The sequence below is a fragment of the Astyanax mexicanus genome, chromosome 14 (assembly GCF_023375975.1).
Source record: "Astyanax mexicanus isolate ESR-SI-001 chromosome 14, AstMex3_surface, whole genome shotgun sequence".
In the NCBI taxonomy this organism is placed as follows: Eukaryota; Metazoa; Chordata; class Actinopteri; order Characiformes; family Acestrorhamphidae; genus Astyanax; species Astyanax mexicanus.
In genome coordinates, this window is record NC_064421.1 from 41,590,570 (window position 1) to 41,603,462 (window position 12,893).

The following is a 12,893-nucleotide window of genomic DNA, read 5'->3' on the forward strand; positions in this document are numbered from 1 at the left end:
CCATTCAAAAGTTTGAACACTATTGGTACTATTCAATGTATTTATATATATATTTTTAATTCCTTCATTGTATACTAAATGTAAATGCATACTGAGGTCATATTATGGCCAAACTATGAAGGATCACATAAGGAATCATGTAGTTACATAAAAGTGTTAAACAAACCAAAACTAGTTGGCTCTTAACTCTGATGAACTTTTTCTGTGCAACAGAGAAAACTCTCGCTCTTCCTTTCCTGAGGCGGTCCTGATGAGAGCCAGTTTCATCATAACATTTTGATTGTCTTTGTGACAGCACTTGAGGATAACTTTAAATTTCTTGAAATGTTTCGGACTGACTGACCTTTATTTTATTTTTTAATATACTTTTTTATTAGGATATGGATTAAAACATTACTCAAATAGGGCTATTCACTGTATACCTGTAACTCTACCTCTTCACAACTTTACAACTGATGCTCTCAAACACATTGAGAGCAAGAAATTCAAGTAATGAACTCTTGATAAGTTCAGCACAGCTGTTAACTGAAAAAAGCCTGAATTCCAGGTGACTCTACCTCATAAAACTAACAGAAAAAACTCAGCCATCTTTTATCTAAAAGCAAGAGGTGCTACTTTGAAGAATCGGAAATATAAAACATATTCTGATTTTTTTAACACTTTTGTTTTTGTTTAACATTAAATGGATGTATGAATTAATAAAAAGTTAAGACAGTTTAAAATAAATTCTAATGCCGACTCTTTGCATGTGTGTGTGTGTGTGTGTGTGTCTCAGCTCCCGCCCCCCGTACCAAAGAAGACGCTGCGTAAAGGTGTGACACGGGAGAAGTCTCTGGACCTGCCTGACCGACAGAGGCAGGAAGCGCGGCGGCGGCTGATGGCCGCTAAGAGAGCGGCTTCGTTCCGCCAGAACTCGGCCACGGAGCGAGCGGACAGTATCGAGATCTACATCCCTGAAGCGCAGACGAGACTGTGAGAGAGAGAGAAAGAGAGAGAGAACGTGAGAGAGAAAGAGAGAGAGAGAGAGAGAGAGACATAATCGGAGTGGGAAGGCCTTTGTCTCCACGCCTTTATCACCACATGAGCTCCTCCCACTTCACACCATCATCAGCTGTGGTATCATTCCTCTTCAGGCAGCAGCGGTTCCCACACACCCCAGTCCCAGTCCTCAGCCACGCAACACCAGGGGGTCTGCGTCTGACCTCTGATATAAAGAGCTCAACACTAGCAGGAAACATCAAGGCCAATTTCAAACGAATGAAGTAATGAAGTGTTTGGGACAGACACGAACAGCAGCCAATAGAATCGAAGAAATAGAATTTTTACAAATTTTTAAAGCAACTCTAACTTAAGGCACTTTCTTTCTTTCTTTCTTTTTTTAACACCAATCAGCCATAATAACAAACCCACCAAAACTTTAAAACCACTTAGTGTTGTGAAGGCCCCCCTCTTGTGTGACAAAAACATTCTTGATCCATCGAGTCACGGACACTTTAAACACATTATCTATGAGCAAAGGTGTAAAAAAAAGTATTCACTCTTTACTATTCATTACTCAGGTAGAAGTATAAAATATTTCTGTAAAAAAAAACAGTTTTCAAAAGTAATGTAAGGTAAAAAAAAAAAACATTGTTATATTAAAATGGTAATGTTGATACATTTGGGATTCACTAGGCTCTCTGATTCAACTGCACATATGCCCATTAAAAAATGAATGTACAGCTCTGAAAAAAAATTAAGAGACCATTTCAGTTTCTGAATCACTTTCTCTGATTTAGCTATGTATAGGTAAATGTTTGAGTAAAAGGAACATTTGTTGTTGTATTCTATAAACTACAGACAACATTTCTCCCAAATTCCAAATAAACATATTGTCATTTAGAGCATTTATTTGCAGAAAATGAGAAATGGCTGAAATAACAAAAAAGACGCAGAGCTTTCAGACCTCAAATAATACAAAGAAAACAAGTTCATATTCATAAAAAATTTAAGTGTTCAGAAATCAATATTTGGTGGAATAACCCTGGTGGTTTTTAATCACAGTTTTCATGCATCTTGGCATCATGTTCTCCTCCACCAGTCTTACACACTGCTTTTGGATAACTTTATGCTGCTTTACTCCTGGTGCAAATATTCAAGCAGTTCAGCTTGGTTTGATGGCTTGTGATCAGCCATCTTTCTCTTGATTATATTCCAGACTTTTTCAATTGGTAAAATCAAAGGGAATGATTATTTTTAAGTCTCTTATTTTTTCCAGAGCTGTAAATCCATTTGGTTGGGTCACTGGTTGTCCAAATTTGGAGCATTTTGGTAGATGTTTTGAGAAGTTCTGATACAGTCAAATAGCCATCAACATTTGGCTCTTCTCATACACATCTCAGATTCTTATTCCTGCCCATTTTCCCACCCCTAGACAGGTGCTTTTATTTTTTTTTTTTTAAAAACAACCTGGTCACCATTATTAATCACTTTTTGCCTGTCAGTGGTTTTAATGTTACGGCTGATTGGTGTTCGCCAACAAACATAAAAACCATGCTTGACCACAATGTCATTGTCTAGCTGTCTAGTGCTGCATTTCATTTACCTCAGATTTTGGATGTTGGAGCAGGGATTGACGGGTTGAGATATCAGCTGTCATTGTTAGCACTGTCCCAAGTTAGCATTGTTAGCAATATCAGTTGATAACAGATGGAATATACACTGCCTGGACAAAAAAAAAGGTCCCACGCTCTAATATTTGGTTGGATCGCCTTTAGCTTTGATTGCAGGACGATTTATTGTCCCATTGTTTCGATAAGCTTCTGCAATGTCACAAGATTTATTTATGTATCAATCCAGTGTTGCTGGATTAATTTTTCACCAAGATCTTGCAGCAGCATTGATGATGGTAGAGTCTGACCAACCGCTGCACAAAGCCTCTCTTCTCCATCCAGCACATCCCAAAGATTCTCAATGAGGTTAAGATCTGGAATCTGTGGTGAACTCTTTCAATCCATGTGTGAAAATGATGATCTCATGCTCCCTGAATCACTCTTTCACAATTCCAGCCCCATAAATCCTGGAAGTATCATCTTGGAACATGACCGTGCCATCAGGGAAGAAAAAAAAAATCCATTGATGGAATAAGCTGGTCTATATTCAGTATATTCAGGTAGTCAGCTGACCACACTCTTTCAGCACATACTGTTGCTGAACCTAAACCTGCAGACCTAAGAACCTTATTTAAATCCAGGTGGCTCCTTTTTTTTGGTCAGGCAGTGTAGAAATGATAAATAATTGTGTAGTTCTACTTCTTTTAGTTGATTCTACTGGATTTTGAAACAAATCTGATTTGGTTGCTGAGACTCTCCCAACTTTACGAGTAGAACATTCAATCTGTAGGAACGTTCCACTTAAAATGTCCTATCCAACATCCAACCTTCAAATCCATTCGAGTTCAAATGGAATGCAGCATAAGCTCCTAATCTAAAATGGCTAAATCACTAAAACTAGCCTAAATTAGTAGTACTTTACAGGAGTAAGTATTGGTTCTATTTAATGCAACTGGCTATGCTGTTCACAAGGTATAAAAAGAAGGTCTGGTCTGGAAAGTGGCTGAAATAAAGCCTTGGTGCTTTTCTGATTTTTCTGTGTTTTCAAAGTGCTATTACAAACACTGGGATCTGAAACCAGCACCAGGTCACAGGATTTGTTTTTTTTATACATATATATATATATATATATATATATATATATATATATATATATATATATATATATATATATATATATATATATAGAGCTCTGCCCCCATTTCTCAACTTCTCTCTCTATATGTCTCAACCAATCTCTTTCTACCACCATCTCTGAGTTCATCCTACATTCATGACTATGTTCTAACTATCCTGTGAACAATTGTGAAAGTGCCAATGCTTCAAATACCTCAAAAACGTGCATGGTAGACTGTAGCTCTAGGTCGAAAATAGATATGGGGCAGTCTAATCTGATCCTAAGTCTTTTAGGTGAACATTTGTAGAAAATTTACACATATTAATGGGAATTAATTAACGCGAATCCCAAAATGAGTTGTTGCTCAGGTAGACGAAAGCTCTACTCTGATTTCTTAAACACAAACATCTCCATCTTACTCCACTTACTCCGACTGAAAACAAAGCAAATGTGTGTCCACCAATGTTACGCTTAAACCGTGTGCAAAGTACAAAGTATTATATTGTGCTAGTTATGTTTTCCCTTCTTTATAAACAGAGACATTTTCATACTCTATTCAATTCCGAGCTGGTTTATAATCTCATTTTTGTTGGAGAGATCTTTGAATGGATTTGCTTAGATCTTTAAAAATCAACGACGAATAGGTTACGAGGAAAAAAAATGCATTTTTGCACTTTCTTCTTCTTAAATATACTCCTGTATGTATTTCCAAGGGAAATGTATTTATTGACGTTCACAAACTAAAAAAAAAAGGTATTGTTGCAGTTGAATTGCAAGGTTGTGTGTGGGTAGTGATTTGAGGTTTCCATCATTTTCTTTCTTTCTACATGATCACCCCATCCTCGGCAGGAAAGTGTGGAGGGCAGGGTTAAAAAAATAAATAAACAACAACGACAGAACAGCAAGCTAGGTGATACTGATATACTGATTGCCAACATTCTCAAGCTGATGCTATTTATTTTAACATCAATACAATACATTACGCTGGCAGAGTCTGAAATATACAGCTCTGGACAATATTTAGAGAACACTTCCGTTTCTGAATCAGTTTATCTGATTTTGCTATTTATAGGTATATGTTTAAATCATTTAGAGCAATTGTTTTCAGAAAATTAGAAGTGGCTGTAATAAATAAAAAAGATGTAGAGCTTTCAGACCTAAATTCGTAAAGTTTTAAAGGTTCAGAAATCAATATTTGGTGGAATAACCCTGGTTTTAAATCACAGTTTTCATGCTTCTTGGCATCATGTTCTCCTCCACCAGTCTTACACACTGCTTTTGGATAACTTTATGCCTTTACTCCTGGTGAAAAAATTCAAGCAGTTCAGCTTGGTTTGATGGCTTCCATGGTTTTCATTTTGATAAAATCAAAGAAACTCATAATTTTAAGTGGTCTCTTTTTTTCAGAGCTGTATATGAACCCAAGATTATCTTAAAATGCTCTCTGAAGTGGAGATTGTTAAAAACAAAGCACTGTTTTCAGCGTTTTCGTGTGGACAGGGATAATTGAGCTTATGACATCCCTGACAAATACAACCCTTATGACTATAACTACTGACTTACCAATGCATGCATTGCAATTAAGTCTCAAATACACTATATTGCCTAAACCATTCGCTCGTCTGCCTTTGCACACATATGAACTTGAGAGACATCCCATTCCTAACCATCCATAGGGTTAAATATGATGTTGACCCACCCATTGCAGCTATAACCGCTTTAAATCTTCTGGGAAATGCTTTCCACAAGGTTTAGGAGTGTGTTTATGGGAATTTGAAGTTGGGAGCATGAAATTATACAAAATCTCTTCGTATTCCCAAGCTTAAAGTGTTTATTTGGCCACACTGTCATTTTATCCACACATTGGTCTACAACTTTGTGGTTGAGTTGCTCTCTCGTTCCCAGTCGCTTTCACTGTGTTATAATATCACAGACAGTTGTCTGTGGAATATTTAGTAGTGAGCAATTTTCACCACTGGACGAGTAGCATCACAGCACGCGTTTGGAGGAAAGCGCAGTGACTCGGTTCCAATACATCAGCTCACAGATGCATCGTGCAGAGCGACATCACCCTTTTTGGAGTGATGAGAGGAAAGAGAGCCATCTACCCTCCCAGAGAGAGCAAGGCTAATTGTGCTCTCTCAGGGCTCTGGCAGCTGTTGGTGAGCTGCGAGAAACAAAATCTTTTCTAAAATGATTTCTGTCATAAAAACCCATACACTCCAGATCTGGCAGGAAATGAATCTTTCTAGTTTTTTAATTTTTTATATCTGATTACCTTTAATGTTGATTAAGTCCATGCAAAAATGCTAAAAACAAAGCTCTCAATATCTCCACCCCAGAGAGTGTTCTTGGAAAGCCTTTTCATGTGGACAGGAAGTTAAACATCACATGACCAACGACGTTGTGCGTTAAGTGCTGGTATGAGTGAATCAGACACAGCAGTGATACTGGAGAGTAATACCTTTATCAGTGGTCACAGGATGCTGCTACCAGGACACTATTTGTGGACTATTCTCAGTCCAGCATTGATAGCGAGGTGTTTAAAAACTCCAGCAGCACTGCTGTAGCACTGCCTGATCTACTCACTTGTACCAGCACCTACCAACCCTAACTTTAGCCAGTGTCACTGCAGGACTTGTTCATTGAAGAACAGGGTGAAAGAAAGGTCCTATACAGCGTCCTATATGATCAGTAGACCAGACAAAAAATCGACAATAGTTGTGGTCCATTTCCCATGTAAGAAAGACTCTCCAACCACTATCCAAGTTTATCAGGGTGGGAGGACTGACCTGATTGAACGCTGGCTCTTTAAATCAGTAGAGCAGGCCGAGGCAGACGCCAAACCTTTTGCCATATTTTTCATATTTTGTCTCTCGACGGGACAGACTGAACAAGCCTGTATGGAAAGACGCTGACCCGGAGAGATTTCAATCTCTCCCTGACCTTTCGGAGGGTGTCTGTGTTATCTGCGCTTACCCTCTGTGGCAGATGGTGATGAGACATGATGTGTCATCTGGGCCCCGGAGATATGGAGGCAGCGGGTGATTTTTCTAGCGAATGAATCTGAGGGTTGAGGGCGTGAGCGGGCAGAGAGACGGCTCGTCTGGTTTTGTCTTTTGTCTCTGTTTAGTTTTTTTCCCAGTATTGAATTCTAAAGAGATGAGAGGTTTTATGCTATATACACTGCTATATACAAAATCATGCAAGTGGGTTCTTCTGTAGTAGGTGGTTCGGTTTATCTGAGGAACCACCCACTTATGGTGCTGCTAACTCAGTTAGTAACTTCGTTCCAAAGAAGGAAGCTTGGCCTCTTGTCCCTCACGTCTTCTTCTGCATGTTGGTGGGGCCTTTTAGTTTGTTAGTTTAGCTCTTATGGCCCTCACATCTGTCCATTTGAGATACTATATGTCCAAAAGTATGTATTCGGGCACTTCAGGTGTTCAAGTCCACACAAATAGCCTCTATAAGCTGAACATGAGCCTACAGTCATCATGCCTTGATTGGTTGGTGTGGCAAAACGGATCATCCAACCTTAGAACTTGATCTCAATGATGTTTTATTGTGACTAAAACCAATCAAATCACCCTCATATCAATGTTTAACATGTAGTATAAAGAATTCCTACACTCTAAGCCAATGGTGACAAACTAAGCTTTTATTATTACAGCTTATTACTGTATAAACTGATTCATCTTAAAGGCCATAAGGTAGTTGAGTAATGTTTGGAAATATTCAATTTTACATAAAAGAGGTTTCATTTATTTGACCTCAAACTAATATGGGTTTACAGTGTACAGGTTTTAGTTTATTCAGCTGAAAACTGTACATACATTTCAGTACTGTATTTGTTTGCACTATAATGCGCACTTAAAATACTTTAATTTTCCCAAAAATCGTCAGTTGCTTCTTATATAGCATTATACAGTAGTTTCAGTTTAGTTCTCCAGCTTTGAGACTAGAGCAGTATTAGCATTAGCCGCTAACCACGCTAAGTGCTAGCTGTTTCGCCGTTCAAAGCCTTTAGCCTGCTGCTAACCTGGGCTAGCATTGCTGGAGCAGTATTAGCAGTAGTCTCTAAACTACTTATATCACCCTGGCTTACTGGAACACTCAGGGTTCCTCAGTGTAGTGCTATTGGGCGGCATTAGCCCCAACCGTGGCTAGTGCTATCGGTTAGCTGCTAATGCTAATGCTAATGCACCAAGCCTTAGTGGAAATCTGAAAATCTAAGCTTACTGTAAGTATACAGAAGTGCTTTACTCACCAAAATAAACAGTTTTCAGGAGAGAACATCCAGCACTCGTTTTAAAAGAAAATGGCTTTTTTAAGAATTAAAGTTTTTTTTTTACTCAACAAAGGAAGGAAAACATGGCGACACCCCTGTTCCTTACTAGCGGTGCCTTAAAATTAGGTGCGCCTTATGTATGTGCTCAAATTACGCTTTACTATTTTTTTTTTTTAGTAATGCAATAAAATGTGAAAAATTTATGTAGATTGTGATTAAATTGTTCAATCAGATCACAAATCTGGGATAAGTTGGGATGAGTTGGTGTCTACAAGCTTTTGGACAAATAGTCTATGATGTACAGAGTGAGAAAGTCTGAGAAATTAGATTTGTGGTCCCTCCACAAATGCCTCCTGAGTGACAGTATCTAGGGTTAACGTGACTTTGCTGTGCTGCTCTGAGGGTCACTCTTTAAATGAGTGACCCTAAAACTTTAAATGACCTCTAAATGATGTGTGGCTTTTGCCCCCTCGTGATCTCTCGATAAGGCGTACAACCTTATTGATTCTTGCAGAGACTGCCATTGTGGGAGTGCCATTTCTTCTTTTTTGCATCTGTTTTTGACCTTCTTACTAGTTTAAAAACAGGTTGTATCGTCAGCCACTGCCCTCAGGGTATTCCAAGTGAGTCGTTAATGCTAATGCAATGCTGAAAAAATGCCCCAAATCCTGGTTTTCCATTAAGAATAACTTTTAACTAAGCTCCTTTTGTTGTTGGCAGTTAAATTGAAGTGCTTTTTAAAGCAGAGGACCATCATTTTTGCCCAAGAGAGGCAAAAAATGGTTTTCCCACCAATGTTAGCGCTTTTGCTAAGAAAGCGGAACTGTTTCAGGTAACAGAAGGGTTTAGATCTGATATGCTGAGATCTGTGTAATTTTTACGTCTACATCTTCTCAGATTCAAAGCTTTGTAGATGAATACATACAGCTGTTATTATAATTAAATGTTCTCCATGGGAAATCGATGGTATTAACGTTAGCTATATCAGTCAGTTTCCCGTCTCTAGGGTGGGTTTTGGGCTTCTGCTGGCTCAATTAGTCGCCTACAAAGCATATATTACTATACATAATTGCTAAATTTGCACTTAAATCTACTTCATCCAAAACACCAGAAATAATGGGTGGTCGGTGTACTCATAGTGTTACTCATTATAGTGTTTTTTTTCTCTTTTTTGTGCTAAATTTGGGCTATTTTATTGACTAAAGTTCTCATTATTAAAAAAAAAAGAAAAGTGAAGCTTTTGCAAAAGTGGCCTGTAATATTGTTGTGGAGATGTAGGAAGTGTTTATGAAGATAAGTGTGTAGTGCGTTGTCAAATTTCTCTTGAGATTTCTCTCAGTCCCCTTAATTGGTTCCCACCACTTCAAAAACATGCAGTTTTTCAGCATGTGGACCAGGCTAGGAGGCTAACACACTGGGCAAATTTCGCCAAATGCCATAAACTCCCCCTCACTGTTTTTCTTTATGACACTAATTAGGCTCAGTTCTGGACTTGATGATGGCTTTTTAATGAAAAAACTTTGTCTGCAGATTAACTAGGGCTTAAACTCTAGTGCTGAAGTGCTGAAAACCTGCCTAATGTTTTAAAGGCCATATCTTGGAAAACGTGCTAATTGAAATAATGCTGCGTTCCATTTACCTCAGATAATTGGCTGACAGAGCTTTGTGTTATTGGATACTTCCAAAAACAGTTAGCTTTAGACTTTTAAGCTGACCACAACTGGTTTGACGATCATTTACTAGTGTTAAATTGCTTATTTTTATGGCCCAGGTTATCATGCTTAGCATTGTTAGCAAAACTATTTTATAAAAACACTTTTATTTTTGTGTGTATATATACTCCTGATAATGTTTGCAATTTTTTTTCTTTATTAATCATTGGTTGTTTGGATCAGCAATTTCAGGTAAATATATCATATAGCAGATGAACATATGAGAAGTGAAGTAAAGTTTATACGATTTACCAAAAAAAGTGTACAATAATTATTTAAACAAAATAAGGCAGGTGCATAAATTTGGGCACACTTGTCGTTTTATTGATCTAAAACACCTTTAGCACTAATTATTGGAACACAAAACAGATCAATAAGAACAATGTTCAAGAATCAGTGAGAAAGTTGAAGTTGCGCCGGGGCTGGATACTCCAACAAGACAACGACCCCTAGACATAAATGCACCTGCTTAATTTTGTTTAAAGAATTAATGAACATTCATCTGCTATATGAATATATTTAACTGAAATTGCTGAACTGAACGACAAATGATTTATAAAGAAAAATCATGAAAATTATCAGGGGTACCCAAACTTTTATATATACCACTGTATTTACTGAAAATACCGTGCTGCCCTAAGTTGTCAAGCTGGTTGTTTTGCGTTGTACATTACATGGTCAAAAGTAATGGGATACACCTCTATAATCATTGAATTCAAGCTAAATGTATAATTCAGGTCCATTGCCACTAGTGTATAAAAGCAAGCCCATAGCCATACAGTCTGCCTTTATAGAGATATTCAAAGTATTGGAGGAGCTAAAGAGCTCACTGAACTACAGCGTGGTGCTGTATGTAATAGGAGTCAGCAGGAGACATTTCTCCCTTCTGGATATTCCACCATCAGCTGTGAGTGGTCATTGTTAATAATTGTCTAACGAGGCTCCACCTACAGGCCGAGAGTAAAGACGCCATGCTGTTCCTCCAGTTTTACTCCGCCAAGCATAATTGATGCAAGACTGACTGTCCTGTTACTTGAGACTTATAAATCTACACTGATGGGTGTGGGGGTCTGGAAGGGAGGTGTGTTTAGGTAAATTTCTGGCATGTTGATTTTTTGATGGTGGAAAACACAGCTGCGCCACTGACTAAAATTAACCTAGACAACAGTAAATCAACAGAGTCCATTCCTATAGGTGATCCCAGAGCTTGTACACCGCTGCTAGTTACTCACATACTCACGATACCAAATACGCAATTGACTGTTGCACTTTAGGTCGCTAAAATAAGGCTTCAAGTGTCCCAATACTTTTGTCCATATGGTGTATTACTATGCCTTCTTCTAGTCTAAACACAAAGTTTAATTTGTGTCTAAAGAAAGACAGAAAGGGGGCCTTCTAAGACTTTTTCGAGGGGACAGACATTCAACTGCACCCATAGTAGTAAACGCTATGATGCTAAAATGCTAAACTATCTCTATATATCTTTATTTTTAAGGAAATATTTGCCATGTTGCGTTTGCACATCTGATAGATGTTCCTGGTGCCGGAGCCGTGCAGTGCTACACAGTTCTAGTTGTGAAAGAACAATGCAGCACTGTTCTCACCACAGCGACAGGGGCAGATCTTCTGTGGGCCGCTGCTCCCTGTCCTATTTTTTATTTTTTTTCAGTCAGGGCGGTATAGCCTGCAGCTACGTTTTGCACAAACGGACGAAAAGAAAGTCATGAAGATGAATATGATTAGCAAAGCTACAATCATTAAATTAGTGTGCTCTTAATGCACTCTTGCCATGAAAATCACAATTCACAAACCCAGTGTAGAACCCTTGTTGTTATTATTGTAATTATTATCTCACTAATGCTAGCACTAGCAGTGTTAAATTACAGACTACAGGCAGGACGAGTGGTTTAGAAGAACATTCATTGGAATTACATTAAGACTGCATTCAAAAAGCTACAATTCCCTCCCACCTGAATTTATTTATACATATTACTAGCAAACAAGGTGCATTCAAATCCAGTGCTAACACTCTGCCAAAGTCACGGGCCCTGATAATTAGCCTAGCTTCTCTGAACCACCTTTTTCCATTTCAACTGAAACTGCTCAATGTTTTATTTCTCTTTCACCATCCAGTGGAGTCAAGGCTGAGAGATTTACCTGCTTGGTTCTCGGAATGTGAAACCACGTTGAAAAAAAGAAAAAAGAAAAAAAAAATAATGAAGAAGTTGAATAAAGTTGAAGATGAATAAATATAAAAAAGGTAGTTGTTTAGCTAATAATATTTTCATTTATTATACTGTATAGGCTATCATATCAATATTAAGGATGAATATAATACCAAATATTCATTATTTGTACAGAAATATATATATATATAGATATATATATATACAAATATATAAATGATGCTTCATCGAAACAAAAAAAATATTTTCTGCTCTTCCTCATAGTTTAGTTTCTTTAATCATTTGTTGCCTGGGTTGTTTTGATACACTCTTATGATGGCATGCAAGATTACTGATATTGAATGTCTGATTTGTTGCTTCATTGCTTTTCACATCACATTGTTGAATGTCATACGTTGATTTATTTGTTTACATTTTACGGCACAAAAAATGTATTTATTATCTATTGATTCCAGTGTTTCATTTGTGTTTAAAATATGTTTTGGGGGATCTTATGGTCACTCCGACTTTTTGGGTTTCTTTTCGCAAGATGTTGATTTACGGATTTGGTCATCCAATTGTAAATATTTCTGCCATTAAAATTTTTTGGAAGAAAATACTTGCCACATTATTTGTGTTATTTCTTTTTTGGAAACTTGGTATGCACAATACTACAATGAATTTCATTTTAGAATACAATACAATACAATACAGCCTCACACAATATAACCCAATGAATTACAATACAGAACAATGCAATATTTATAATACATTACAATATAATACATTATATTTTTAATAAAAAAATATCACTTGTCAGTTTCAGGTATTTCCAATAAAAATGATTTATATCATGATTATATAACAACAACAACAAAAAAAATATTATTATTATTTATTATTTATTATTATTATTATTATTATTATTATTATTATTATTATTATTATTATTATTATTATTATTATTACGCATTCTTTAATTTTTCAGTCTTTTCACGTCCATAAATACAGCTCTGTTGT

At 37.1% G+C, this 12,893-nt stretch overlaps 2 protein-coding genes across 2 annotated transcripts in view; one reads left to right on the forward strand and one right to left on the reverse strand.

Moving 5' to 3' along the window:
• Positions 1-1,735, forward strand: part of dlgap2a (discs, large (Drosophila) homolog-associated protein 2a) — a 257,198-nt gene extending 255,463 nt beyond the window's left edge. The window contains exon 15 of the mRNA XM_049463569.1: positions 776-1,735. Coding sequence (XP_049319526.1) covers positions 776-976 — 201 coding nt within the window. The 3' untranslated portion in view covers positions 977-1,735. The remainder of the gene's footprint in view (positions 1-775) is intronic.
• The window catches only part of fam167b (family with sequence similarity 167 member B), a 679,430-nt gene that overhangs the window by 332,112 nt on the left and 334,425 nt on the right, over positions 1-12,893 (reverse strand). The gene's annotated exons all lie outside the window — the stretch shown is intronic.